General features: G+C 37.3%; 1 protein-coding gene and 1 pseudogene across 2 annotated transcripts in view; both read right to left on the reverse strand.

Annotated features, from left to right (window-relative positions):
* Positions 1–26,895, reverse strand: part of ATP11C (ATPase phospholipid transporting 11C (ATP11C blood group)) — a 186,763-nt gene that overhangs the window by 50,218 nt on the left and 109,650 nt on the right. The window contains exons 13-20 of the mRNA XM_080909665.1: positions 18,124–18,285; positions 17,342–17,493; positions 16,757–16,828; positions 15,963–16,036; positions 14,535–14,638; positions 13,814–13,995; positions 2,778–3,041; positions 614–788 (exon numbers count right to left, since the gene is read on the reverse strand). Coding sequence (XP_080765791.1) covers positions 614–788; positions 2,778–3,041; positions 13,814–13,995; positions 14,535–14,638; positions 15,963–16,036; positions 16,757–16,828; positions 17,342–17,493; positions 18,124–18,285 — 1,185 coding nt within the window. The remainder of the gene's footprint in view (positions 1–613; positions 789–2,777; positions 3,042–13,813; positions 13,996–14,534; positions 14,639–15,962; positions 16,037–16,756; positions 16,829–17,341; positions 17,494–18,123; positions 18,286–26,895) is intronic.
* LOC308414547 (hsc70-interacting protein-like) lies at positions 23,369–24,457 on the reverse strand (annotated as a pseudogene). The gene has a single exon. The product of its transcript is annotated as a hsc70-interacting protein-like (transcript).

Below are 26,895 nucleotides of genomic sequence, written 5' to 3' on the forward strand. Positions count from 1 at the left end.
TTAGTACCCACATGGTAGCTAACAAATGTCTCTGACCCCGCCCAGTTCCAGGGGTTCTGATGCCCTCTTCTGGCCTGTGTAGACACTAGAAAATCAAGTGATGCAGATATATATATGAAGGTAAAATACGCTTACACATCAAAATAAAACATTAAAAACCCAGGATGAAACCAAATGAAAAGATACTACAATGGGAAAGAGAAGGAAAACATCAGCATTTAGGACAAGCATACAAAAAAATCAAAAATGATTTTGTGGCGAATGTAGGTGATAGCACCAACTGTAGTAGAGAAACAAGGAAAAGAATAGTGCTCAAGGTACTGGGCCAAGTTTATCTGAACCAAGCCAGTAGAGTAGTAAGAAGAGAGATAACAGAATACATAGAGCTAAGAATGCCATGAGGAGGTAGGAAGACTAGGCAGAGGCAGTAGAAACTAAGTACTTATTAGAGAAGTCTAAAGGTAAAGAACTGGTCAGCAAGCTTGAAGGTACAAGGTACAGTATAGTTTAAAATAATCTGAAAGAGACTATAGAGTTTGCTCATAAAAAGCAGGGAGAGAAGTGAGATGTGCACAGATGACACAGAATGAAAAATTAACTAATATTCACTTACCTGGGCTTTTTGTAATGGTGCCATCCGGCAGCAGAGCACTGCAGTGCATTTCATACAGATTTGTAGAAAAATGCTTTTATAGTTGTTTGAACTACAGTCTTGACTGGAATTCAGTATGAGTGACAATGTGGAGCCATCAATGATTAATCCGTATTCCTGATGTTCTGTCCATGCTCTGAAAAAGATTTTTTAAATGTATTTATAGCCCTTATACAGTTAGAATTAGGACCTTGATTTTTGTTTTGAGACAGATCTCACATAGCTTCAGCTGGCCTTCACTCCTCCCTATAGCTGAGGATGTCTTTTAACTCCCTGATCCTCCTGTCTCCACTTCTCAAGTTCTGGAACTATGGGCATGCATCACCATATCCTGTGTGATTTTGAGTTTCTTAATCACTGAGGGAGTATTCCAGATAAGACCAGTCAGCAGTTCTAGTATCCTTCATCAATCATCCCAAGGAATACATTCTCTAATAAAAGAGCAATAGTGACTTTTGTTAGAAAAAGTTACTTAGAGAGAAAATGAAGATATCAGACTGCCAAAATGGGAAGAAATGTTAGCACTGTGGTAGACATCAAGAAAGAGAGTTGGTGTATTTAAATTTGTATTTTATGTGTGCTCATGTGGACAACTATGTGTGGGAAGCCACCACATTCACCATTACAAGATGGCGCCCAGCCTGAAGGGAGGTTGGCCAGTTTTGAGATAAACAACCTAAGTGTGCATGCACACGTGCCTGTTTTGCTGACTCATGCTGACTCATTCTCTAGTCCTGAGTATGCTAATTAGGACACACATGTATCAATTAAATAAATAGAATTTTATATCACCCAGGGGCTCTTAACCCTAGCCTACCTATATTAAGAAAACTGTCCATGCCTAGCTCCATTTGTTGACTAATTAAATCTGAAAATACTGGGCAATGTAGAAAATGAGAAGAATGAAGGATGTCTTGTCTCTGGCACTAAGGTATTGTGAATTATAAACTTTTCTTGAGGCTCTTAGGCTCATAAATCTTTTTTCCTTTGCTACTTGAAGACAGAATCAAAATTTATTTGGTTCTTCTTGGAGCACTGAGGCATAGGAATTCACATGGGAAATAGTCTAGGACCTCAAAAGTTGTGGAAACAGTTCCACTCTGATGGTATTATATGCTCATATTCTAAATGTTTATAAATTTAGCTACATAAGTGTTTTTTAAAGAAAATTAAAACAATTACTGTTATAAATCAGAAATTTCACTACTGAGTATACACAAGAGTAAAACGAATGTCAAAGAGATATATGTGCTCTAGTGTTCATTTCAACACTATTCACAAGAGCTCAGAGAGAAAACCACCTAAGTATCAATACAAGAAAAAAATATGGTACATACATAACTTAGAATACTATTCAGCTATAAAAATAAAATTGTCATTTGCAACTACATAGATGAAATGAAGCTCATTATATTATGTGTAATAAGGAACTAAAAAATACAGGTATAAAAAGACAAACAACATATGATTTCATCCATATGAAACTCAAGGCATTGATCTCATGAAGTTCGGAGTACTAGAGTGGTTACCAAAGGCTAGGAGAGCATGTGGATACAGCGGTGGGGAAAAGTTGATTAAAGGGCATTAAGTAATATTTAGACAGGATAAAGAAATTTTGGTATATCACCTGTACAGTTAGATTCTGGAACTTTTTATTGTTAAAAAAGTGCGTTGGAAAATGTGTGTAGCTACAATTTAAGCATTATACAGTGTATGTGTGCATAAAAATATCACATTAATCTATTAATGTGTACAATTTTAAGCTTTTGTATGCATGCGAACTATAAATTCGTTTACAAAAGAATCAAAGCTGGGGATGACTCAGTGGAAGTGTGCTTGTCGAAGATGTATGAGGTCCTAGGTTGAATTTGCAGCTCTGCCAACATTTTTCTGCATTTTTACACAAAAATCTTGAGAAATCTATTTGTCTTTTACATTAAGAGAGATACACAACAACTAACAATCTCAAATGGAGAATTAGTTAAGTCCTCAGGGAAGGTTTTACCTTATGAGAAAAAATATCAACAAAGAATGATAAATTACAAAAAATAGAGCTTTCCACAAAATGAATCAGTTATTTCTATTTGGATGAATGTATAAACTAAGAAAAAATGTCCTTTCTTACTTTTTAAGGCTTCTAGTGCTTTTAGGAAATTCATGCAGCAACTTCTTACGATATTCTATTAACAGTTCATGCAATCGATCTTCTTTCCGTTCACTTTCTTCAATGGTTTTTGTGGTCAGTTCCAAGAGCTCAGTGTTGGTTTGGAAAAGGCGGCAGGCATAGCAAGTGGATTTGGCTGTTTCCATCTTGTCCCCAGTAAGCACCCAGACTTTTAAGCCAGCTGCATGGAGAGCTTCAATGGTCTCTGCAGCCTGATCTTGCAGCCTAAAAACACAAAGAAATCTATTAATTGCCAAAATTCATGAGAGAAGGACTGTTGAAGAAAGCATTCTTATAGCTCACTAGGAATGCCATTCTAGAATAGTTGAGTTGTCTTTGGTAAAATGGAAAGAGTAAACATTCTGATTAGATATGGGGTTATTAGTAAATTCTTATTATTGAGGAACTTTAATATGAGGAAAGCTGTTGAATGTTGTAGCTTGTCTTTAATCCCAATACACTGCAGGCAGCTGCAGGCAAGTCAGCATGGCTGTCCTACAAGTGGTTCCACCTCGACGCTGACTCAACAGATGAAGACACCCATAGCCAAACAGAGGATGGAACTTAGGGACTCTTAGGGAAGGACTGCAGCACCTAAGGGGATATGAACTCCATAGGAAGACCATCCGACTCAACTAGCCTGAATCCTTGGAGGCCTCAGAGACGGAACCACCAACCAAAAAATATCATATATGGGCTGGACAACACCCCCTCACATATGTAGCAGATGTGCAGTTTGGTCTTCATGGCATCCAAACACAACTGGAATGGGGGCTATTCCTAAAGCTGTTGCCTGTCTGTGGAATATTTTTTTCTAGCTGGGCTACCCTGTCTGGCCTCAGTGGGAGATGATGTGCCTAGCCTCAGAGACTTGATGTGTCAGATGGGGGTACACCCAAGGGGGCCCCCTACCAGGGCAGAGAAGAGGAGGAGGGATGAAGGAAGGATTGTGGGAGGGGTGACCATGCGGGGGTTAGCTATCAGGATATAAAGTGAATAAGTAAAAATAATACACACACACACACACAAACACACACACACACACACACACACACACACACACACACACACACACAGTAATGCAACAATAAAGCTTCTTAAGTTTTCATAATGTATGTTAATAAAATTTTCAGGAGGTGATTAAGAAGACGGTTAATTATTAAAGCACACTTTACTCTTCCAGGACCCTAATTTGATTCCCAGCACACACATCAAGTGGTTCCCAAAAGCCTGTGGTTCTAGCTACAAATGATCAGAAGTCTTTGTGCTGCATGGGGACTCCCATGTGCATGGGCTATCATCCCTTAACACTCTACACTTGCACAAAAAACAGAATGAACATGGAAAGTTTTAAATGGAGATTAGAATGAATGGGAAAGAGGAGGCAACTGGACAAGAGAGGAAACGAAAAAAATGTATATGGAAAATGTCACATAGAGATTTTCTACTTGGCATGTTAAGTGTGAAATATAAATTAAGAAATCATAAAGAAGCTCATTGAGATGTGCAGACATTGGGTTTTGACAAGTACTTGAGTACTTCAATATAGCTGCATGCTGTTTTGTATTTGCAAGTTAAGTTTTTTAAAGTGATTTTTTATAAATGAGTTTGAATGGGTATGTAATGCTGCTTCCACAAGGCATAGATTATTAAATAAAAATCCAAGTGCCAATACCTCCTTGCAAGTTTTTGGTATTGTACTGTATTATATCATACTGTACTGCACTCTATTCTATTCTATTCTATTCTATTCTATTCTATTCTATTCTATTCTATGTGCATGGATGTTTTGCCTGTATGTATATCTGTGCACCACATGCATGCAGGTTCCATGGAGGCCAGAAAAGGACACTAAATTCCCTAGAACTGACACCCAGGTCTTCTGGAAGTACAATCACTGCTCTTATGTGCTGAGCCAGCCATCTTCTTAGACAGCAGAGATTTTCCCCAAACTAAAAAAGCTCGTTATGGCTCTTGGTGCTCACCAAAACTAAATGGTAAGACCATATTGTAGATGATACTATACATAATTGTTACAGGATAGAGAAATCAAGACTATAACTGAGTTGCAAGCTTCCTCCCTGCTTGCTAGCTTTCAATGTGCTTATGTAGGCTGATGGGAGAAAGAAGCTATCTTGAACTCTTTTGAGTTATAATATCAACCTTCCAGGCAAGATGTGTCCATTGATGCAATATGATTGGTAGGAGTTACCACTGCTATTTTAAAGTTGTATTTGAGGGGGCTTGAGAGATGGCTCAGTGATTAAAAGCACTGGCTAGTATTGCAGAGAAACTGGGTTTGATTTCTAGGAACTATGTGGCAGCTTTCAATTGCTGGTAACTCCAGCTCCTAGGGATCTGACAATTCTGGCTTTTGCATAGGCAAAACACCCATACGCACAAAAAAAAAAAATAAATAAATGAATCTCTTTTAAAATTGTATTTGAGAGCAAACTCATGCTTGGTACTGGAAACTAGCCAAAACTCTATAGCTGGTGAGGTCCTAGGCCCTAAGAGGGTAACCTGCTCTATTTTGCTTGTTTGTTTTAACTAAGCAGATATAGTATCAACCTTTCTTCTAAATATATACCCATAGATTAGTGCTGCTCTCAACCTTGGTTAGAGAAGATTCACTTTACAGTGGCGGATAATTAATAAAGTCAAAGTGATATCTGGTCAAAATGAAAAGAATTAAGTGACAGTTGACAGCTCATACTTAAATGGGAAATTTATATAATCCCTCCAAGTTTTAGGAAACATGATAAAAGAGGAGATAGAAAAAATTAAAGTCTGAAAAAAGGAGAGGAATACTTTGAAGTGCTAGCTTCTGGACCTGGCATAGCCACTGTACTGGTGAATTCCCAGCAGGTGTATCTACCTGCACAAAATGGGACCCATCAACAATTCTATCATGGGTGAAGAAGTGGCTCACAGTTACTCGCTGAAGAACTATTAGCAATTAATGGTTGCTGGGGTAGAATAGTAATTTTCTTTAGTGGCACAGTCACCACTAAATTGCCCATGCTTGGGCAAATGATTATACTATTCATGTTCATGGGAGCAACATTAATTGAACCCAGTGGGCTGCAAAATACAAAACAAAGCCAAAACCAAAACCAAACAAAAAACAGACAAGCAAATAGGAGACCTTGTTGGGTAAAAGAGGTTCAATGAGAGGGAAAGAATGAGATCCCCTAGATTATTAGGAGATGAGATGACTAACACTACATTGTGAGTATGTGTGTGTGTGTACACGCGAGGGCATGTGTGCACAGTGTGTTCACAAGATTAATAGATAAATATTAACATAAAATAAAAACAATAAAAATTTAAATACACTCTTGAGCCCAGAGACAGAGCACTGTCACCACGATCAGGACTCAGGGCCTGAACACAGACTGCTGAGCCTCAGAAGCGCTCTTCTACCTATGTCCACCCATGAGCCCACACTTTCTCCCTACAGACTATCCAGAGAGAGACCTCCTGGAACTCTCCAGTCCACGTAGTGCAGTGCTGACTGGGAACTGTCTGTTCCAGCCCAGGGACAGAGCTGGGTCACCTGCATCAGAACTCAATGCCTGCCCTCAGAGAGCCTAACACCCAGGAGCAATCTCCCTCCTGAGCCCACAGGCCCTCAGACCAACAGGAGAAGCAAGCACCAGTCAGAGAGAACAAGATCACCTAACGTTACAGATAACAAGCTGGAAAGAGGCAAGCACAAGAACTTAAGAAATAGAAACAAAGACAACCTGGCAACATCAGAACCCAGTTCTCCTACCACAGCAAGTTGCAGATATCCTAACACACCAGAAAAACAAGATATGGACTTAAAAGCATATTTCATGATGATGATAGAGGTCCTCAATAAGTGCATGAATAATTCCCTTAAAGAATTACAGGAGAGCACATTGAAAATATTGACACATCAGTCAGAGAAAATGCAAAAATCAAAAAGCTCCTAACCCAAAACTTCCAGAATATCTAAGACACAATGAGAAGACCAAACCTAGGGTGTAGAAAAGAGTGAAGACTCCCAACTAAAAGGCACAGTAAATATCTTCAACAAAATTATAGAAGAAACTTCCCTAACTTTATAAAGAGATGACCATGAACATAGAAGAACTACAAATAGATTGGACCAGAAAGAAAAAAAAGACTCCTCCCGACACATAATAGTCAAAATACTGAATACTTAAAACAAAGAAATAATAATAAAAGCAGTAAGGGAAAACACGACAAGTAACATATAAAGGCAGACCAATCAGAATCACACCCGACTTCTCAACAGAGACTATGAAAGCTAGAAGAGCCTGGACAGACATCATACAGACCCTAAGGGAACACTAGTTCCAGCCCAGGTTACTATATCCAGCAGAACTCTCAATCACCATAGATGGAGAAACCAAGATATTCCAGTACAACACCAAATTTACACAGTATCTGTGCACAAATCCAGCCCTACAAAGGATAATAGATGGAAAGCTCCAACACAAGGAGGAAAACTATACTCTAGGAAAAGGAACAAAATAATCTACTTGTAACAAATACAAAAGAAGAAAAGCACACAAACATAAAATTCTACCTCTAACAACAAAAATAACAGGAGACAACAATCACTATTCCTTAATATCTCTTAACAACAATGGATTTGATTCCCCAATAAAAAGACATAGACTATGAGACTGCATACATAAACAGGATTCAGCATTTTGCTGCATACAGGAAACTCATCTAAGCGACAAAGACAGATACTACCTCAGAGTAAAATGTTGGGGGAAAAAATTTCCAAGCAAATAGTCCCAAGAAACAAGCTGGGGTAGCCACTCAAATATTGAATAAAATAGATTTTAAACCAAAGGTCATAAAAAAAGATAAGGAAGGATACTTTTTACTCATAACAAGAAAAATCTATCAAGATGAACTCTCAATCCTGGACATCTATGCCTCAAATACAAGCGCACCCACATTTATAAAAGAAACCCTACTAAAGCTTATAGCATATATTGTAACACACACAATAATAGTGGGAGACTTCAACACCCCACTCTCATCAATGGACAGATCATGGAAACAGAAACTAAACAGAGACATGGTGAAACTAACAGAAGTTATGAACCAAATGTATTTAACAGACATCTATAGAATATTTCATCCTAAAACAAAAGAATATACCTTCTTCTCAATACCTAATGATACCTTCTCCAAAACTGACCATAAGTCGGTCATGAAAGAGGCTTCAACAGATATAAGAACATCAAAATAATCCCACGCATCCTATCAGATCATCATGGATTAAGGCTGGTCTTCAATAAGAGCAAAAATGATAGAAAGCCTACATACACATGGAAGCTGAACAATGCTCTACTCAATAATAACTTGGTCAAGGAGAAATAAAGAAAGAGGTGGATTGATGTTAAGGTGATACATGATAGGACAGTGGAGAGATAGGTGGCAAAATGTAGGGAAATGTAGAGAAATAGAAATTGAGGAGAAAAATCAAGATGGAGCTGGAAAAGTATGGGCTGGATCCAGGCAGACTTAATTGGCATAATGTAGATATGAAAATTTTAAAGGATACTTTAGGTCTTTTATCTCATATAGAAGGGTAGTTTGTATCTTGTCCATTGGATATAATCATATTGTGTAGAGGGTTTATGGATTAAAGTTTCACACATATATAACAACCATGAAAAGCTACCGGGATTTGGAATCATCTCTATGCTGGGAAATGGAGAAATGAAACATGCCTGGGTGGTCTTATCCACCAGAACAACAGACAGAAGCAATAGGGCAGTTAGAGTGAACTTGTGGAAAGTGTAGCTTGCAGACCAAGTGAAGCACTCGGCTCCATATTAGAACTGTGTCCACAGAGTGAGATTGCTGGGGCCGATTGAGAAATAAGTCATCTTAATTAATGTTTACCACAAGAGAAAGAAATTAAGGATTTGACAGAATTTTAAAAAATGAAGGCATAACATACCCAAACTTATGGGATGCAATGAAAGCAGTACTCAGAGGAAAACTGATGCCTCTGAGTGCCTCCAAAAAGAAACTGGAGAGAGCATACACTAGCAGCTTGACAGCAAAGTTGAAAGTTCTAGATAAAAAAAAAAATAAGCAAACACACCCAAGAGGAGTAGATGGCAGGAAATAATCAAACTCAGAGGAGAAATCAACCAAGTAGAAACAAAAAGAATTATACAAAGAATCAACAAAACCAGGAGCTGGTTCTTTGAAAAAAGCAACAAGATAGATAAGCCCTAAGCCAGGCTAACTAGAGGGCACAGAGAGAGTATCCAAATTAACAAAATCAGAAATGAGAGGGAAGATATAACAACAGAAACAGAAAATTCAAGAAATCATCAAATCCCACTACAAAAGCCTATATTTAACAAAACTGAAAAATCTAGAGAAAATGGACAATTTTCTAAACAAATACCAGGTACCAAAGTTAAATCGGGAGCAGATAAACAATCTAAACAGTCCCATAAACCCTAAAGAAATAGAAGCATTCATCAAAGACCTCCCAACCAAAGAAACCCCAGGCCCAGATGGGTTCAATGCAGAATTCTATCAGACCTTCATAGAAGACCTAATGCCAATACTCTCCAAACTATTCTACAATATAGAAACAGAAGGAACACTACCCACGTTGTTCTTTGAAGCCACAATTATGCTCATACCTAAACCACACAAAGACCCTAAAAAGAAAGAGAATTTCAAACTAATTTCCCTCGTGAACATCGATGCAAAAATACTCAATAGAATTCTTGCAAACCAAATCCAAAACACATCAAAATGATCATGCACCATAATCAAGTGGGCTTCATCCCAGGGATGCAGGGATTGTTCAATATATGAAAATTCATCAATGTAATTCACTATAAAAACAAACCCAAAGGGGGGAAAAAAACATAATCATCTTACTAGATGCAGAGAAAGCATTTGATAAAATTCAACACCCCTTCATGTTAGAAGTCTTCGAAAGATCAGGAGGAATTCAAGGCCCATTCCTAAACAAAGTAAAAGCAATATACAGCAAACCAGTAGCCAACATCAAAATAAATGTTGAGAAACTTTTGAAGCAACCCCACTAAAATCAGGGACTAGACAAGGCTGTCCACTCGCCCCCTACTTATTCAATATAGTACTGGAAGGTCTGGCCAGAGTCATTAGACAGCAAAAAGAAGTCAAAGGGATACAAATTGGAAAGGAAGAAGTCAAAATATCACTGTTTGCAGATGACATGATAGTGTACTTACATGACCCCAAAAATTCCACCAGAGAACTACTAGAACTGATAAACAACTTTATCAAAGTGGCTGGATATAAAATTAACTCAAACAAATCAGTAGCCTTCCTCTACTCAAAGGACAAACATGCTGAGAAAAAATTAGGGAAAAGACACTCTTCAGAATAGTCACAAACAATATGAAATACCTTGGTGTGACCCTAACTAAGCAAGTGAAAGATCTGTATGACAAGAACTTCAAATCTCTGAAGAAGGAAATTGAAGAAGATCTCAGAAGATGGAAAGATCTCCCATGCTCATGTCTTGAAAGGATAAACATTGTAAAAATGGCCATCTTGCCAAAAGCAATCTACAGATTCAATGCAATTCCCTTCAAAATTCCAAGTCAATTCTTCATAGAGTTAGAAAGAACAATAAGCAATCTCATTTGAAAGACCAAAAATCCTAGAATAAGAAAAATCTATTCTGAACAATAAAAATAAACTTCTAGGGAAATCACCATCCTGACTTCAAGCTATATTACAGATCAATTGTGGTAAAAATTGCATGGCATCATTACAGAGATAGGCAGGTAGATCAATGGAACAGAAATGAAGACCCAGAAATGTACCCACATACCTATGGTCACTTGATCTTTGACAAAGGAGCTAAAAACATTCAATGGAAAAAGGACAGTCATTTCAACAAATGGTGTTGGCTCAACTGGCACTCAGCATGCAGAAAAATGAAAATGGACCCTTTCCTATCTCCTTGTGTAAAGCTCAAGTACAAGTGGATCAAAGACCTCCACATAAAAAACAAGTACACTGAAACTATTAGAAGAGAAAGTGGGAAAGAGCTTAGAACCCATAGTTACAGGGGGAAATTTCCTGAACAGAACACCAATGGCTTAAGCTCTATAATCAATAATTGACAAATGGGACTTCATGAAATTGCTAAGTTTCTGTAAGGCCAAGGACACTGTCAAGAAGACAAAACAGCAGCCAACCGATTGGGAAAAGATCTGTACCAATCCTACATCTAATAGAGGGCTGATATTCAATATAAACAAAGAACTCAAGAAGTTAGACTCTAGAAAAACAAATAATACTATTAAAATGGGATACAGAGTTAAACAAAAAAATTCTCAACTGAGGAATACTGAAAGGCTGAGAAGCACCTAAAGAAATGTTCAACATCCCTAGTCATCAAGAAAAGGAAAATCAAAACAACCCTGAGATTCCACCTCACATCAGTCAGAATAGCTAAGATCAAAAACTCAGGTGATATCAGATGCTGGGGAGAATGTTGAGAAAAATACTCCTCCACTTTTGGTGGAATTGCAAGCTGGTACAAACACTCTGTAAATCAATCTGGTAGTTCCTCAGAAAATTGGACACAGTATTATATGAACACCCAGCTATACCACTCCTGGGCATATACCCAAAGATGCTCTAACATCTAACAAGGACACATGCACCACAATGTTCATATCAGCCTTATTTATAGTAGCCAGAAGCTGGAAAGAACCCAGATGTCCTTCAACAGTGGAATGGATATAGAAATTGTGGTACATTTACACAATGGAGTACTACTCAGCTATTAGAAATAATGACTCTAGGAAATTCCTAGGCAAATGGATGGAATTAGAAACTATCATCCTGAGTGAGGTAACCCAGTCACAAAAGAACACTCATGATATGCACTCACGGATAAGGGATACTAGCCCCAAGAAGCTCTGAATACCCAAGAAACAATTCACAGAACTTATGAAGCTTAAAAAGAAGGAAGTCCAGAAGGTGGATACCTCCTCACTCCTTCTTATAAGGGAGAACAAAACACTCATGGGAGGAAATAAGGGACAAATAGAGGAGCAGGGATTGGAGAAAAAGTCATCCAGATAAAGCTTCACCTGGGGATCCACCCCATATGCAGCCACCAAACTCAAGCAATATTGCTGATGCCAACAAGTGCATACTAGCAGGAGCCTGATATGGATGTCTCCTCAGAGGCCCTGCCAGAGTCATATAGATACAGATGATGATGCTTTCAGCTAACCATCAGACTGAACATGGGGACCCCAATGAAAGAGCTAGAGAAAAAAACTGAAGGAGTGGAAAGGGGTTGCAACCTCATGGGAAGAACAACATTATCAATCAACCAAACCCTCCAGAACTCCCATGAACTAAAACACCAACCATTGAGCACACATGGTGAGACCCAGGGCTCTAGTTGCATATATAGAAGAGAATAGCAGTGTCTGACATCAATGGGAGAAGAGGCCTTTGGTCCAGGAAGGCATGTTTTTCCAATGTTGGGGAATACCATGGTACTGAGGTAGAGAGGGTGATTGGGAGCAAGTGGAGGGGGATGGGGAAGGGGATAACATTTGAAATGTTAATACAAAGAATATCCAATAAAATAATTTTTAAAAAATGAAATACAGTCAATTGGCTAAATATATGTCTATAACTTTTTGAGTAAGTAATAGTTTAATTAATTTATTGTGTATGTATGGGTGTTTTTTTCCCTGCATGTATAATTATATTCCATGTGGATATCTATTGTTCAAGAATGGCAGAAAAAGGAATTGGATACCTCTGGACTGGAGATATAGATTATTGTGGATACCATGTGGATGTTGGGAATTGATCCCAGGTTCTCTGGAAGAGCAACTAGTACACTAAACCATGAAGCCATTTTTCTTGTCCCTTTTTCGTAATTTACAACTCTTTGAACAACTCATTTTATTCAAAAATTAAGACGTTATTTCAATCAAATAACTGATCAAGTTCTATAATAATGTCTCGAAGAACTCAGCCTTAATTCTTAAATTTATAAATCTCATTTTAAGGTATTCAAAAATATATTCTGGCTTGTAGAAGCAGGTTAGATTAAATTCTTAAGCTATTTACTGTGAATTTCCTTTCTGGTCATTTACTTAAATCTTACCCATTCTTCTAGGCACATGTTCAAATGATTCTACAATCCTGTTTTATATACTGAAAGGTTCTTTCATAAAAGTTCCATAAACAATTAGATGATTCAGTTAATATTTAAAAGACCATAATGATAATGGCTTCACTTTTTCTTTTTATTGAATATTGTCTGTATTTACATTTCAAATGTTATCCTCTTTCTCCCCACTCCTATCCCCTCCCTCTCCCCTTGCTTTTATCAATGTCCTCCCTTTCCCAACTACCCTCTCACTTTTTCTGAAATACATATGTATTTACTTTAAATGTATTGCTACAGTTCAAAACCTGCTAAATTTTTCCATCCTTGGTAAAATAAACCAATCTAAGTTTACTCAGAGGACAATGCTAAAAGAGATTTCAGAATATGTAAATAAATTTCTAAGCCTTAATCCCTAAATCACTGGTCATTAAAATAACAAAAAGAGACCTGAACAAAGACACTACCAATAGGACCCTTAAAAGCTTAGGAAGAAAAAGAACTACAGGTAGGGAAGGAATTCCGGATGAAGGAAGAGAAACAGTCTCCTCCCCCTCCAGGGAAGTGCACACTAATTCCTTAGCCAATACTATAAGGTCAACCCTGAAAACAAACAACTTAAACAGACTGAGCTGGCATTTATATACTTAGAAATACATATATATACACACATGGTCACTTAAAGGAAAAAGAGATCATGAATGTGAAAGAGAACAAAGTGGGGTTGGACATTGGAAGTTTTAGAGGGAGGAAAGAGAAGGAGAAAACATACAATTACAGTCTCAAAAAATTAACAAGAATATCTAGTTACTTGTCTTCCACAGCAGTGGCTCCAATTAAATTCAAGTTAGTTTCAATCACATCAAAAATTTTTTCCAGTTTTTCTTCTCTATCTTGTAGGGCCATTTTTGCCTCTATTAGTTGTGCATTGATTCTTTCAAAATCATCTGGAGGAATTTCTTTGAAGGCTACACAGAGAGTCCGATACCCATCCTAGAATCAAAGCAGAAGTTCTATAGTTATTTTTGTAATAGCTAAAAAAAAGTCATGCCCTGTTAAAGTGGTGTGTGTTTATAAAAATGTCTCTTTATAGTTATGTTCACAAGAGTGCTTATGAGATCTCCTAGAGCTAGAGTTATAGGCGGTTATGAACTATCTAACATGGGTACTGGGAACCAAACTTGGGTCTTCTGAGCTTAACCTGCTGAGCCATTTTCCTAGCCCTAGTCACTCTTGAAAGAAATTTTCTACTCCATCTGTATGAAAGAGAAATTATGACGTTTAACTTTTTAACATGAACAGTATGCAACTAAAAAGTTAACAGTTCAAAATTGATCGGTATCAAGTACTATTACTAATTCTGATCACAATATTGGTCTAGGAGAGTGATTTATGTTAAAAAAGATATGGAAATATTTCCAGATTTTCAAGTATGAAATAAAGTAAAACTTCAGCATATCTTTAGGAATCACAAACATAGCTATCTCCAGCATATCTCCATTTCTTTATTACTGCGAGGGGTGCAGGCTCACCATTGCATTACGTTCCACATGGACTTTGGTTAAATCAATTTCATGGTTATGCACCCTGGGGAAAATTGATGAATCTGCTCCTTTACAGAAAAGTAGTATATCTCCTAAAATAAAGAACCAAAGTAATCAACTCAGAATTTGAAGACTGGTAATACGATTTTTAAGAAGCAATAACTGTTAAGATGGCCTTTCTCATGCAACTTCTATACGTTTTGAATTTTTTTCTGTAATGTTCAACCAAATGGAGTAAAATTAGATATCTAGAGCTTTAGTTTGTGAGAACAACCACTGTATCTTCAGAAAATTATAGACATAATAAATAAGTCAAATACATGCACTCCTGCTATAGTCCCTTCTAGTAAATCATGGAGTTCTAGGCTGTGTTAAGGAACTCCAGGTAAGTCAGTTGTGATCTATAACCAAGAACCAAACTCAAGCCCAAGTTCAACTACACTGTGATTTTAAGTTCTTTTAAAAGGGATTTAAAATTCCTTTGTAGAATGCTGATATTATAAGTAAAAATTTGGATCATACGCTGTTGGACATTAAAAGACACTTTATGAGGCAAAGAGCTGTGCTCAACAAATTAAAAGTGTAGTTTTGGGACCAATGACTTTGCATGTCATCTTTCCAGACAATTTATCATTTGCAGAATACAGGTATAGATATGAACATATAAAATATTTAAATGATAAATATTTCATTTCTAATTATACAGTGATGACTTTAAAGGCCATAAACAAATTTCACGGTCATATACTAAATCAGTCTCACGAATTTGCTGTTACCCTGGAAAATGAGTAAAGTGAACCATATTTCTCCATGGGTTTATCTGTAGTCTCACATTCTTCTCACTAAATAATTTGCAGCAGATGTAATACTAAAATAAATCAAATATATTTTGAAAATAAACCTCTTCAGAGGGTCAAAGAAACACAGTGCACACACATATATACATCTGAGAGCTTGCAAATAGAGTAGGAGTGCTCTCCGTGGGGTTTTCAGAATCTGAACAAGAGGCAAACTACCATAGTGCCTTCCAAAGACATTGAGCAGCCTAGAGATGATGATATGCATTTCTCTGAAAAGGCAAGATTTATCCTTTCAGGGTCCTTAGCTCTGGAATGAAACAATAATATCCTTTCACAGAAACCTGGGTTAATCATATATCTCTATTTTACTTGCTTCCGAAGAGTATCAAGCAATAGTAGAATAAGAGGTCAGAAAGGGAAGAAAACCAACAACTTTCTGAATTCTACCCTGCTATAATTGTTATTTCCATTCCATTCTGTGATAGAGAGGCCATGTTTTAGTAAAATTTGCACAAGACTACTTACTCCTATACTATACAAAATGTTTTTTTCCTCAAAAAGTTCATAAACAACCCATTTAATTAGAAAAAATATGTCAAATTTTAAAAATGCATACCTCCTTGGGTCCTTACAATTACACTCATACGTCGGCGAACAGAATCGAAATTTAAGGTGTGGAGAAGTTCATACCTTTAGAAAAGATGAAAAAGTGTAATAACTCAACTACACTGAATTTAGAAAAAGCACATGACTGAAGCATCTTAATGCACACAAACTTTCCTTTGTAGAGGCAGAAATCTAGTTCTATGTACAACTGGTCACTTTCACCTTTTGTGAAAATGTCTCTGCATGCTGAGCATTCTGATAATAGCAGTAAAAGTTCTTTTTATTTTTCACCTTATAACTTAAAAATGAGTGACTACATAGGAATAGAAAACAAAGAACTAGCCCATGAAGCCGGATCTGAAGGGAGGTGTCTAGTAGGATTATGATTTGAGTTTAGGGATTGAGACACTGTGCCATGTGTTGAGGAATTGAGATGAATCTGCTGATGACTTTTCTAAGAACTTAACCATATTATAATGGAGACAAAGGGAATAAAAATAACTGTATTCCAAGTCCCTTAAGTGCTTCCTTCAATCAAGACACTCAAAAGGGAGAAAGCAGAGAACAGAGTTTTAAAAAGCCAACTGAAAGAATGTTTCCTAGAAAAGGCTATGTGCTGGATTCTAAAAGAGTAGCATGTTAGAAGAAGGGAGCTATGATTTTAGAGCACAGGAGAGAGCATGCATAAGCGCACACATGGTAGCCCACAGTTCATAGGTAAGTTTTCTTTCCTTTCTCATTCCATTTACTTACTATTTATAGTTAGGTTAAGAATAACAAACATCAAAACACAGAGGTACTTACTCTTCTATTTCTTTTCTTTGGTTTTCTACTCTGATATGTCCATTCCAATTTCCCAAAAATGTGAACCCAAACCTATCAAAAACAATAAAAAAGGCTTATATATCTTTAAGTAACAATTAATTTTCCCTTGCCCTGGCATTGTCTAGTCTTATAACTCTTTTCTTCTTTTATATGATCTTAATCTCCAATTTTATTTCCATTTTCAAGATGAGTTGATAACAAAGAGAAATACAACAAAGGCTTACTACTATATTCATGAGGGAGTCAATTTGTAATTCTAATTTTGTAGCAAACACCTTTTAGCTACTTAACCATCCTGAATTTCATGGGTAAACTGGATTGATACCAAATGGCATCAAAATTGCTGGCAGCACCATGAGTTGTAAAAACTTACAAAATATAGTATGACAATTTGGACTGATGACTGGGATGTATACATAAGGCAAAACTAAATGCCTCACTATTTTCTGTTTGAATTTACTTCATAGGAGAGGCAGATGATAGAGTTACTGAAGCAAATGAAAAAACATCAAACTAACGCCTATCCTCTTGTGCTACTTTCTCAGAAATTCAAGAAATACTTACTTTTGAGCTCCTTTCACCAAAGCTGTTTCATCTGGTGAGGAGGAGATATATGTGAATTGTGCTCCTTCTACAGGTCCATCAACAACATCATTTGTTTTAATTTCTACCGTGTGACATAAGCACAGGGCACGGAGAAAGAGCTCCTCTCGGTTCTATGGAACAGAAACAGAAACATTACTGTTTTTTATATTTTGATCACTAGGTAACCAGACATTTAACAAAAAAATATTAAGGTGACAGAAAGTCATAAACTCTAAAATATTTATCAATTCCTAATATTCAAAGGACTATTAACAACTAACAGAATTACTAGTTCCTAGGCAGTACTAAGTATTAATTCATTCGGACTAATGTAGTATCACCTAGACCCAAAGGTAGTGACTTCTCTACGACCTAAGATGTAGTTAGGTATCTAAGTTGCAATCTGGCAATTGTTCATGTGTAGGAAGACTTTGATTCACCTAATATAAATACTAGGTTTTTAATAATTTGAAGAGACAACAGTCTTAGAAGAGCTGACTTTTTTTCAAAAAGTGAACCCACATATAGCCAAGTTAATGTTTTTGTTCAAATGCCATTCCCCAAAATTGTACTTCTAGGTTCTAGTTGCCTACAAATGCTAAACATGTTAATAAAAGAAAGGTGTAGTTTAAAAAACAAATGATCATTGAAAACTTGGTATCATGTACCCACTGAAAAATTCAGCATTTCTACTATATAGAGATAAAACATGCCTAAAAAGATTGATTTCTCAGGTAAAATATTAACAAAGAATGTGTCACCTTATCTGCTTTATCAAAATAGGCTAAGGGTCCATCAGTCTGAGATAGTCCGTCAACTTCCTGAGCTGTGCCTTTATATCTGTGTCCATCTATGCAGCACTCAATGAATTCCATGCTATTTTCAGTGAGTGTTCCAGTCTTATCTGTAAATACATAGTCCACCTAAAAACAAGGACATAAACATAAAAATGCTCTTTAATATGGTTAATTTTTCACCAGCTATAAGAAGGCAGTCCTACTTCCACAGCCACAGAAATCGCTTCTTCTAACACTTGTCAAATGTCAGAATTAGAGACACAGTACTATCAAATGAATGAAAATATTGTGAGCATTTTCAAAGACACTGAAATGTACTTAAATGTGGATGACTAATAGGACAGAAAGCTATGCATTTTTTTAATCCAAGCAACATTAATCATTTAACGTTTTTATTGGGTAAAGTAGAAAGTCCGCTTTCCAAGGAGGAAAACCGTAGGGTGAGCACTGCCTGCACCTGCCAAGTACACAAGCCAATGGGGAAACGGAATAAAAACAATAAAGGAAAGAAAAACTGGTGGGAATATCTTCCTCCTTGAAAACACAATTAAAAATGTATAAATTGATTGGGTGTGGGTACACTTGTGCAGGCCAAAACACAGATAGAGGTGGAGGACAGTTTGCAGAGGACAGCTGTCTCTTTCCGTCACGTAGGACAGAGATCCAGCTTAGGTCATCCCGCTAGCTGACAACCACCTTTACCTTGGAAATTTTCTTGTCAGAACAATTTTTAATAAAAATACTGCATTGGAATCTTAGTATTACAACTATAGACCATATAAGACAGAAGAGAAATGTTAACAGTTATCTAACTGGGAGATACAATAGGTAAAAGGTGATAAGAAATTGCAAAAAAAAAAAAAAAAAAATCCATGCTGATTTCTCAGGTACTCTCCAAAAATGTTTCCAATAAAAAATAAACAAACAAAAAAACCCTCTGATTTCTCTCTCTCTCTCTCTCTCCCCCTCTCTCTCCCTCTCTCTGTATGTGAGCAAACTGTCGCTGTCTTCAGACACACCAGAAGAGGGCATCAGATCCTATTACAGATAATTGTGAGCCACCATGTGGTTGCTGAGATTTGAACTCAGGACCTCTGGAAGAGCAGTCAGTGCTCTTAACCACTGAGCCATCTCTCCAGCCCCCTGTTTCCAAATTTTTAAAAGGGTTAAAATATGTAGGTATATTTTTACAAATAATGAAAAATAAGCCAATGAAATAAATTTTCCATTGCAATAAATCACTTTGAGTACTTCCATTTTATCTCAGTTTTTATCTATTCTATTTATAACATCTGGCTTTCAGAAACCCACAATTTTATCTTCCATTTTGTTAATTTATGCTTAAATAGTTAAAATTACAGGCTGACAGGAACAAGCACAAGAATCAGGTTTTTATTATGTAGGAAAAGAAAAAAACTCCAGCAGTAGTTGCTTTCTAATTATTCTTCAAAGCTTTGCATGGTAGCAACACTGGTAGCAATAAAGCATCCCAGCCTTCCTTTTCCCTATTAACCAGCCAAGCTTGAATTCTCTTTTTAAATTGATCCTAGTGGTATTACTTGTGTATCATTTAGATTTTTCTAAATAAACCGAAAATTTGGGGGGCTTTGCATTCCTGATTAAAAATACTCAGTTATTTTCCCGTGAATGGTGGGTTAACTCAGAATCTCTTTCATGTGTGCATATATATGCAGGCCATAGGAGAACTTTGGATGTTGTTCTCCAGGAACTATCCTTATCTACGATCTCTTACTGACTTAGCACTCTCCAAGGAAGCTAGGCGGGGCAGTCACAGTTAGTGAGTCTCAGAGAGCTGCCTACCTCCATGTCCCCAGTGTTTGGGTTAAAGTGCATGCCATCATGCTGGGTCTTCTGTAGGTAGTTCTTGAGAATAGAACTTATATGCCTGCACTTTTAAGGGAAACACTTTTCTGACTGAGCTATATTTCCACACCCCTCCCCCATTTCAGAATCTTTTAGCATTAGTGTTAAAGGTAGTAAAGTCAATATAAAATGTATAATTCTTTTGCCTCTGTGGAACAGTCTCAACAATAAAAGGAAACACTAGATCTCATGTATAGGTCAACAAAGTATAAAATAAAACGTATCTTTTTCAGTTCTAAATTCCTAGGCAGTGTTGATTCTGTTGGCCCTAGAATCAAAATACTTATAGAACCATTCTCATATGCCATGCATGCAGGAAAAGTGGACAGGGGGCTGTGATTTATATTAAAATGTACTTTCATATTTAAAGGACAGGGATAAAAGGAGATTGTTCCATGGCTCTGTCTAACAAAAATATTCTTTAATGAAAGTTTTGAGCTGGATGAAAAAGCTTCTCTATATTAGCAACTACAAGTTCTTCATTTTATGGACAGGAAGCCTATATTAATTGTATATTAAGAAATATACATTTGATCCGCTTCTGTTTTCTGAAATAGCTTCTAACAAACCAGAGTGGTAAGAACATCATTTTGGCATGACAAGTCACTGTGTTACTTATAACCAACAATGGTATGACCAAAGGGGTGTCCCCACTAGACATTCCTTTGTTTTTCTGATAGAGGACTAAGCAATATCTCCTAACACAGATGTTTATATATCACCTTTTCATTTCCTAGACCACTACAACTTTTTCTTTCTTTTGGAACCTGATGCAACAGTTATAGAATCAGGGTGAAACTCCTGAGTGATGAGCTTGGTGGTACAGGCCTATAATTTCAGCTACTGAGGAGTCTAAGGTTGGAATATTACTAAGGCCTGTCTGAGTTACAGAGTTCAAGGCCTGCATCGATATTTTAGTGAGATCCTGTCTCAAAAAAGAAAAATGCAAGAGATATAGCTTAGTGGTAAGAGACTTGTTTAGAATGTGTGAAATCCTTGGTTCAATTTCTAGTATATGAAAGCCGACTATACATAAAAGTATGCATATGCGCGCGCGCGCACACACACACACACACACACACACACACACACACACACACACACACACACACACACACACACACAAGCAGAATAAGAAGAACAACAAAAACCCAAACAAACCCTGCAAGTGCTGGATGTACAGAAGATTCCTAAGCAATAAACTCGAGGTTTTTCATTTCTTTCTGTACGGAATATGACTCAAAGTTCCATAAATGCTAAGCAAATACTCCACACTGAAGTACACCCTCACATCCTATGTTTCAAAAACCTTTAAAACTTCTAGGGAGCTTATGATATAAATAGGTTGTACCTTTACCATGCTTGAACTAACTGTATAGATAACTGAGCACATCTCCACACAACTTCAACCTGTCCGAATGGGTAATGAGAGAAGGGTTTCCCTAGACTAGTTGCCCATAGTCTAGATAAGGACAACAAGCCTAATCACACTTCCCGATGTGAGAAAGTTTGGATATCTAGCAAAGGAGGAATCATAGTTTTGGGTCACGAATGAATAAATTGATTATACAGTGAGGGCAATCTAATACTAACTACTTAATACCTTAAAAGGGACTCAGAGAAAGAGATGACAGTCTCCAAATTCAACATAATAGAAGCCTCTTACTCCTAATTTTAGAACTGTACAAGTTTTAGATGAAGCCTCTATTTCTCAATATTCTCACTCTGAGACACACTGTGGATAATGAACTTGAATAATTATTAATGATTAAATAGAATTCTAGTAATGCCTCACTATCATTTGAGTTTGTATATTCTTTTGATATAAAGCAACGGATGTCTGAAAATAACAACAAACTATTATATATTATGAAAAAATTATTTACTATTAATCTGTCTTCCAAATAAAACCAAAAACCTCTGGTAACCCTAGAAAGAGATCGTCTATTTTGTATACTAATGAGATGACTGGTGGCCTACATGCCTAGGTACCCTTTTGAATAGTGGTAAGTTGCTGAAGAAAGCAAGACATTAATTAAATGGCTGGAATTTTCACCTCTATCTTATAACCTTGAAGCAGAAGTGGGGGAGGGTAAAAGAGTTAAAGGCGATCACCAAGATTTCCTGAAGGCTGACACAATGCTTTGAATGGTGACAGTACTATGGAACTTAGGCTTCAATTTGTATCTTCAGTATCAGAATTGGAATTCTCTGGAGATTTTGGGTTGTTTTGTGTATAAATCTATTCGGCCTCCACATATTGTGGCAGTGTTGTGTTGAATTACTCTGAGTACTAGAGGAAAAAAATAAAGATTTCTGCTCTTTTGGTGAAGTTGGTTACTAACAGGGATTAAAAAGAACTCTTGAACTAGACTAAACAAAAAATAGGTGAAGTTACCTATTTTGTAAGTTAAACAAAACAAATACCAAATGCTTTAACCTAAAGGAACCCTTAGACTAGAGCCCTGGCTAAGCAGTTACAAACCTTGATTAAAATCTCTTCATTTTTCTATAAAGTAAAATACTTGATTTTTAAGACTATAATGACTAGAAACAACGCTTAACAATAAACATGCTTCACCACTTACATATATGTTGATGAATACTGTGATGTTAAGTCCAATTCTACCTCCCATTCCCATGATCCCAGAAATAAGACTCAGACTCAAAATATATTTACAAACACCATGATCATTTGGCTAAGCTGTTCTGACTAGATATAACTTAAAAATATCCCATTTCTTTTAGCCTACATTCTACCGCATGGGTGATTACCTGTGCTCAAGTACCATCTTTTCCATCTTCCTAGCAAATCTCCCATACCTGGTTCTATCTCAGAATTCTTTCTGCCTCCTAGATGTTCCATCCTCTATTTCCTGCCTAAGCCATTTGAGTTATTTTTTAACTGTATGTCCAACTCAATCAACTTAAATGTGTTTTAATTGCTTCCCACTAACAAATCTTCATTTCATTCATGAAAGGCATTCATCATCCACATTCACCTTCCTTGCCCAGTAAGTCAAAAGGAAAACCCAAAAAGATTAGTAAAGAAAAATGTAGGAAATGACATCCCCTAAATTTAAAAAAAAATGTGTTTAAGGTTGAAAGATGTTTTAAGTTTGTAATTCTTAGTAGGAAAACATTATCTGAATGAACATTCTAATGGCAAAGCACTGTAAAATGCCTCAGCTGCATTTGATGCAGAGGGTAGGGATTACCTTTGAAGCGCCCCAGCTCTTCAGGTGAGGTCAGTTACACTGGTTGGTATTACTGCAACACCCAGTAAGTGAGCTAAGCTGTTCTTCACTCAGCAAGGGCTTTGACATTATGATTGACCTCCAAACATGGCTGACAATTTACTGATGAGATTCATAACCTTTGGGTTGCTCTGATATTTTGACATATTTGATGGGCTCTGAGCCACATCCTAGAAAGCCACCATGACTTCTGGATCCTGCATGGCTGTGAGAGCCTCTGGATCAGAGGTTTCCATTGAATCCAGGCATTCCTGTCATGGCCCCTCCCATTCCTGGCATGGCCCTGCCCATTCCAGGCATTCCTCCAGGAAAATTACTAGGCATCCTCCCCCCCCCCAAAAAAAAACCACCTGGATAAAAGCCATACTGAGGTCTGGATTGTCTTCTAGCTTCTTCTTCCCTTTGGGCTCTTTCATGTTCTTCTAGAATGTTCTTCTTGTTCATCCTTTCTCTTTGTTCTTTTATCTCTCGTTCTTCACGTTTATGCTCATACTTTCTCCAATGTTCAGCAATTTTTGAGCCTGAGGTTGAACTTCTTTCAGCATTTCACTGGCATTCTCATCATAATCCAGTTTACAGACAACGGCGAGATCATGAGCTGCTTCTTTCTCAGTGACCCTGGAGTCTCTGTGCTTTCCCTCACCATTTTTGTATGGCTGAGCTGAATCAGGGTTTATTTCAATAGCACTGTCACAGTCTCTAATGGCAGCATTTGGTAGCATTCTGTAATTTGATGAAAACACTGGCTCTCTTGGCATACAGAATAGCCAAAGGAGGATTCAGCTCCATGGCATATGGAACTCACCATCCTTTAGAGCATCAGTGGCAGCCCCTTTCTTTTCATTGGCATCACCCATCATCTCCTCAGTTATCTACATTTTCATCTCCCATTTCCTGAGGGGCATCAGTGTCTGGTTCAGTTAAACCTTCATTGTCAATTTCTAGATCGCTCTCCTCACTTGACGGCTCCTCTGTAGTCTTGCATCTTTTTTCTTCCGTGGTATTTCCTCTGACTTTATGAGCAGCAGGTGGTACTTTACCTCCCATGCTCTCCACCCACCCCCTCAGGAAGCACATTTCCCCCGTGTGCAGAGAACTCAGGTCCTGTCCACACATCTTCACGAAGGCCCAAGCTTGTTCACTTTGTAGGGATCCATGGTGGGGAGGCTGGAAGCTGCAGGTGGTGGGTGGCTATGGAGTCCCAATGCCAAGCCCAGGAGCTGCTCAACGTGACCTTGAGATTTTTTAACATCATAATAGTAACTTCAGGATACAGAACACATTCCAAGCACACTTTAGGACCTCAAAATAACTGTATTGGATCAAACCAAGCTATAGCTTAAGAATGGTAATGCCACATAATTAGATATAGCCACAAGATTGAAGGAATGTAAAGAAGGCTAGTTCTAAAACTTTCTCAAGATCCACTAAAACTATTCAGTTTTATTTAAGATTGGTACTTTATCATAAAATATTTTATAATTTTTATTTTAATTAAGAATCTATTTTTTTCTTATACCAAGCACTGTCCCACTAAATATCTTCCTATACTTTTTAATACTAATGCATCACTAAAGCAAATACTTACTATGGCCTTGATGTCAATAAACTGATGCTACCTTTAGTAGCATAAAAACTCTTACAGCTTGAATTGTTCCTCATAAGAGAGGAAATCGGTTACACTTAATTTTGTGTGTAACAGTCCATTGAATGTTAAATAGCCTAAGAAACTATTTGCATTTTTATTCTGGTACTTTCTACACATATAAGCTAATGATGGTTCCAGGCTGTTTAGGCATCACATTAATTAAGGGAATCTGCCATTAACTTTGTGATTTGAAGAAATGATAACTATATCAAGAAATGTAGTTCGGCTGGGAAACTGAATGGAAATTGAAACTAATGCAGTAGTTTCTTTCCACTGATCAAATTTACCAGATCATTACCCAAAGCACTACTTTACTGCCTATATTCTTAATACAATCTAGAAGAAAAGATCCAGACAGAGTATTCATATAGGTAATATGCATACTGGTGAAGAGGAAATGTGAAAGAATGAGGTGAGAGTCCTACCTAGAGGAACCTGCCCCAGGTATCCTGTCTGCATTTAGAATGAATGCAGTTTAAACTATGGAATGATAGCTATTATATTTGCATTGACTGTTGAGGCTACCTTCACTTCTTCTGCCTCTGGATAGTTAAATCCCTATAATCAGGCAACAAACATGACACACATTTACTTAGTGGACAGTATAAACTGGTAGCTTCTGCATTTCTATGTTCACTTTAAGCCCTTCATTGGGAATAAAGTAACTCTACTCAACCTCACCCCTATGTACAAATATGAGGCTTAATGAAGCTGTCACCAACTGTGGCAGTTCAATTAATCAAAAAATAATGAGAAAATATCCACAGTAAGTGCCACAAGTTCACTTATTTCTTGTACAGTTTTAGCGTTTCCAGAATTTATGAGGTATGTAGATACCAGGGTCTCAGCTATTAGTATCCTGAAGTTACTTCTAAACAGAATAGTACCAGAAGCAGAACGCTCCCAGCACAGGCACACTTCCTGATCAAGGCCAGATCAGTCCAGGTTTTATCAGGAACAGGGCCCCGCCCATCCACAGGTTCCAGTGTACTCAAGAGAGCTGCAGGAGCGTTCTCCAAGTAAAAAGGGTGAGTTAACTTCTGCCCACTGTCTACCCCTGGAATAGCCGCCCAGAACTCTGACAGGGATTAAACTGGGCAAGGTCTAGCCTTGGGCTGGAAGTGTGCACTTCCTGGCAGTACCTCTGACTGCCCTGTTCACCAAGGAAAGACAAATGAATACAAGAGATGGAGGAGAGGAACTCAAGAGCAGAAGATAACAGAAATCATTGACACAACAGTCAGAAAAAAAATGAAAAAAATTTAAAAAGCTCCTAACCCAATAGAGTACACAACGAGAAGACCAAACTTAAGGATAATATGTGTAGAAGAGAAGACTCCCAATTGAAAGCCCCAGTAAATATCTTCATTAAAATCAGAGAAGAAAACTTCCCTAACCTAAAGAAAGAGATGACCACGAACATACAAGAAGCCCATAGAACCCCAAATAGGCTGGACCAGAAAAGAAATTCTTTCAAACAAGTAAGAGTCAAAACAACAAATGCTCAAAACAAAGAAAGAATACTAAAAGCAGTAAGAGAAAAAGGACAGGTAACACATAAAGGCAGACTGATCGGAATCGCACCAGAATTTTCAACAGAGACTATGAAAGCTAGAAGATCCTGTACTGACATCATACAGCCCCTAAGGGAACACAAATGTCAGCTATTAAAAACGAGTTCATGAAATTCCTAGGCAAATGGATGGAACCTGAAGCTATCATCCTGAGTGAGGTAACCCAGTCACAAAAGAAAACTCAAGATATGTATTCACTTATAATCGGATACTAGACACCCGCCCAAAATGCTAGAATACCCACAAAACCATCCACAAAACTTATGAAGCACAAAAAGACGGAAGACCGGAATGTGGATGCCTCAGTCCTTCTTAGAAGGGAGAACAAAACAGGGGAGGAAATACAAGGTCAAATAGAGGAGCAGGGATTGAA

The sequence above is a fragment of the Micromys minutus genome (genome assembly GCF_963924665.1).
Source record: "Micromys minutus genome assembly, chromosome: X".
NCBI lineage: Eukaryota > Metazoa > Chordata > Mammalia > Rodentia > Muridae > Micromys > Micromys minutus.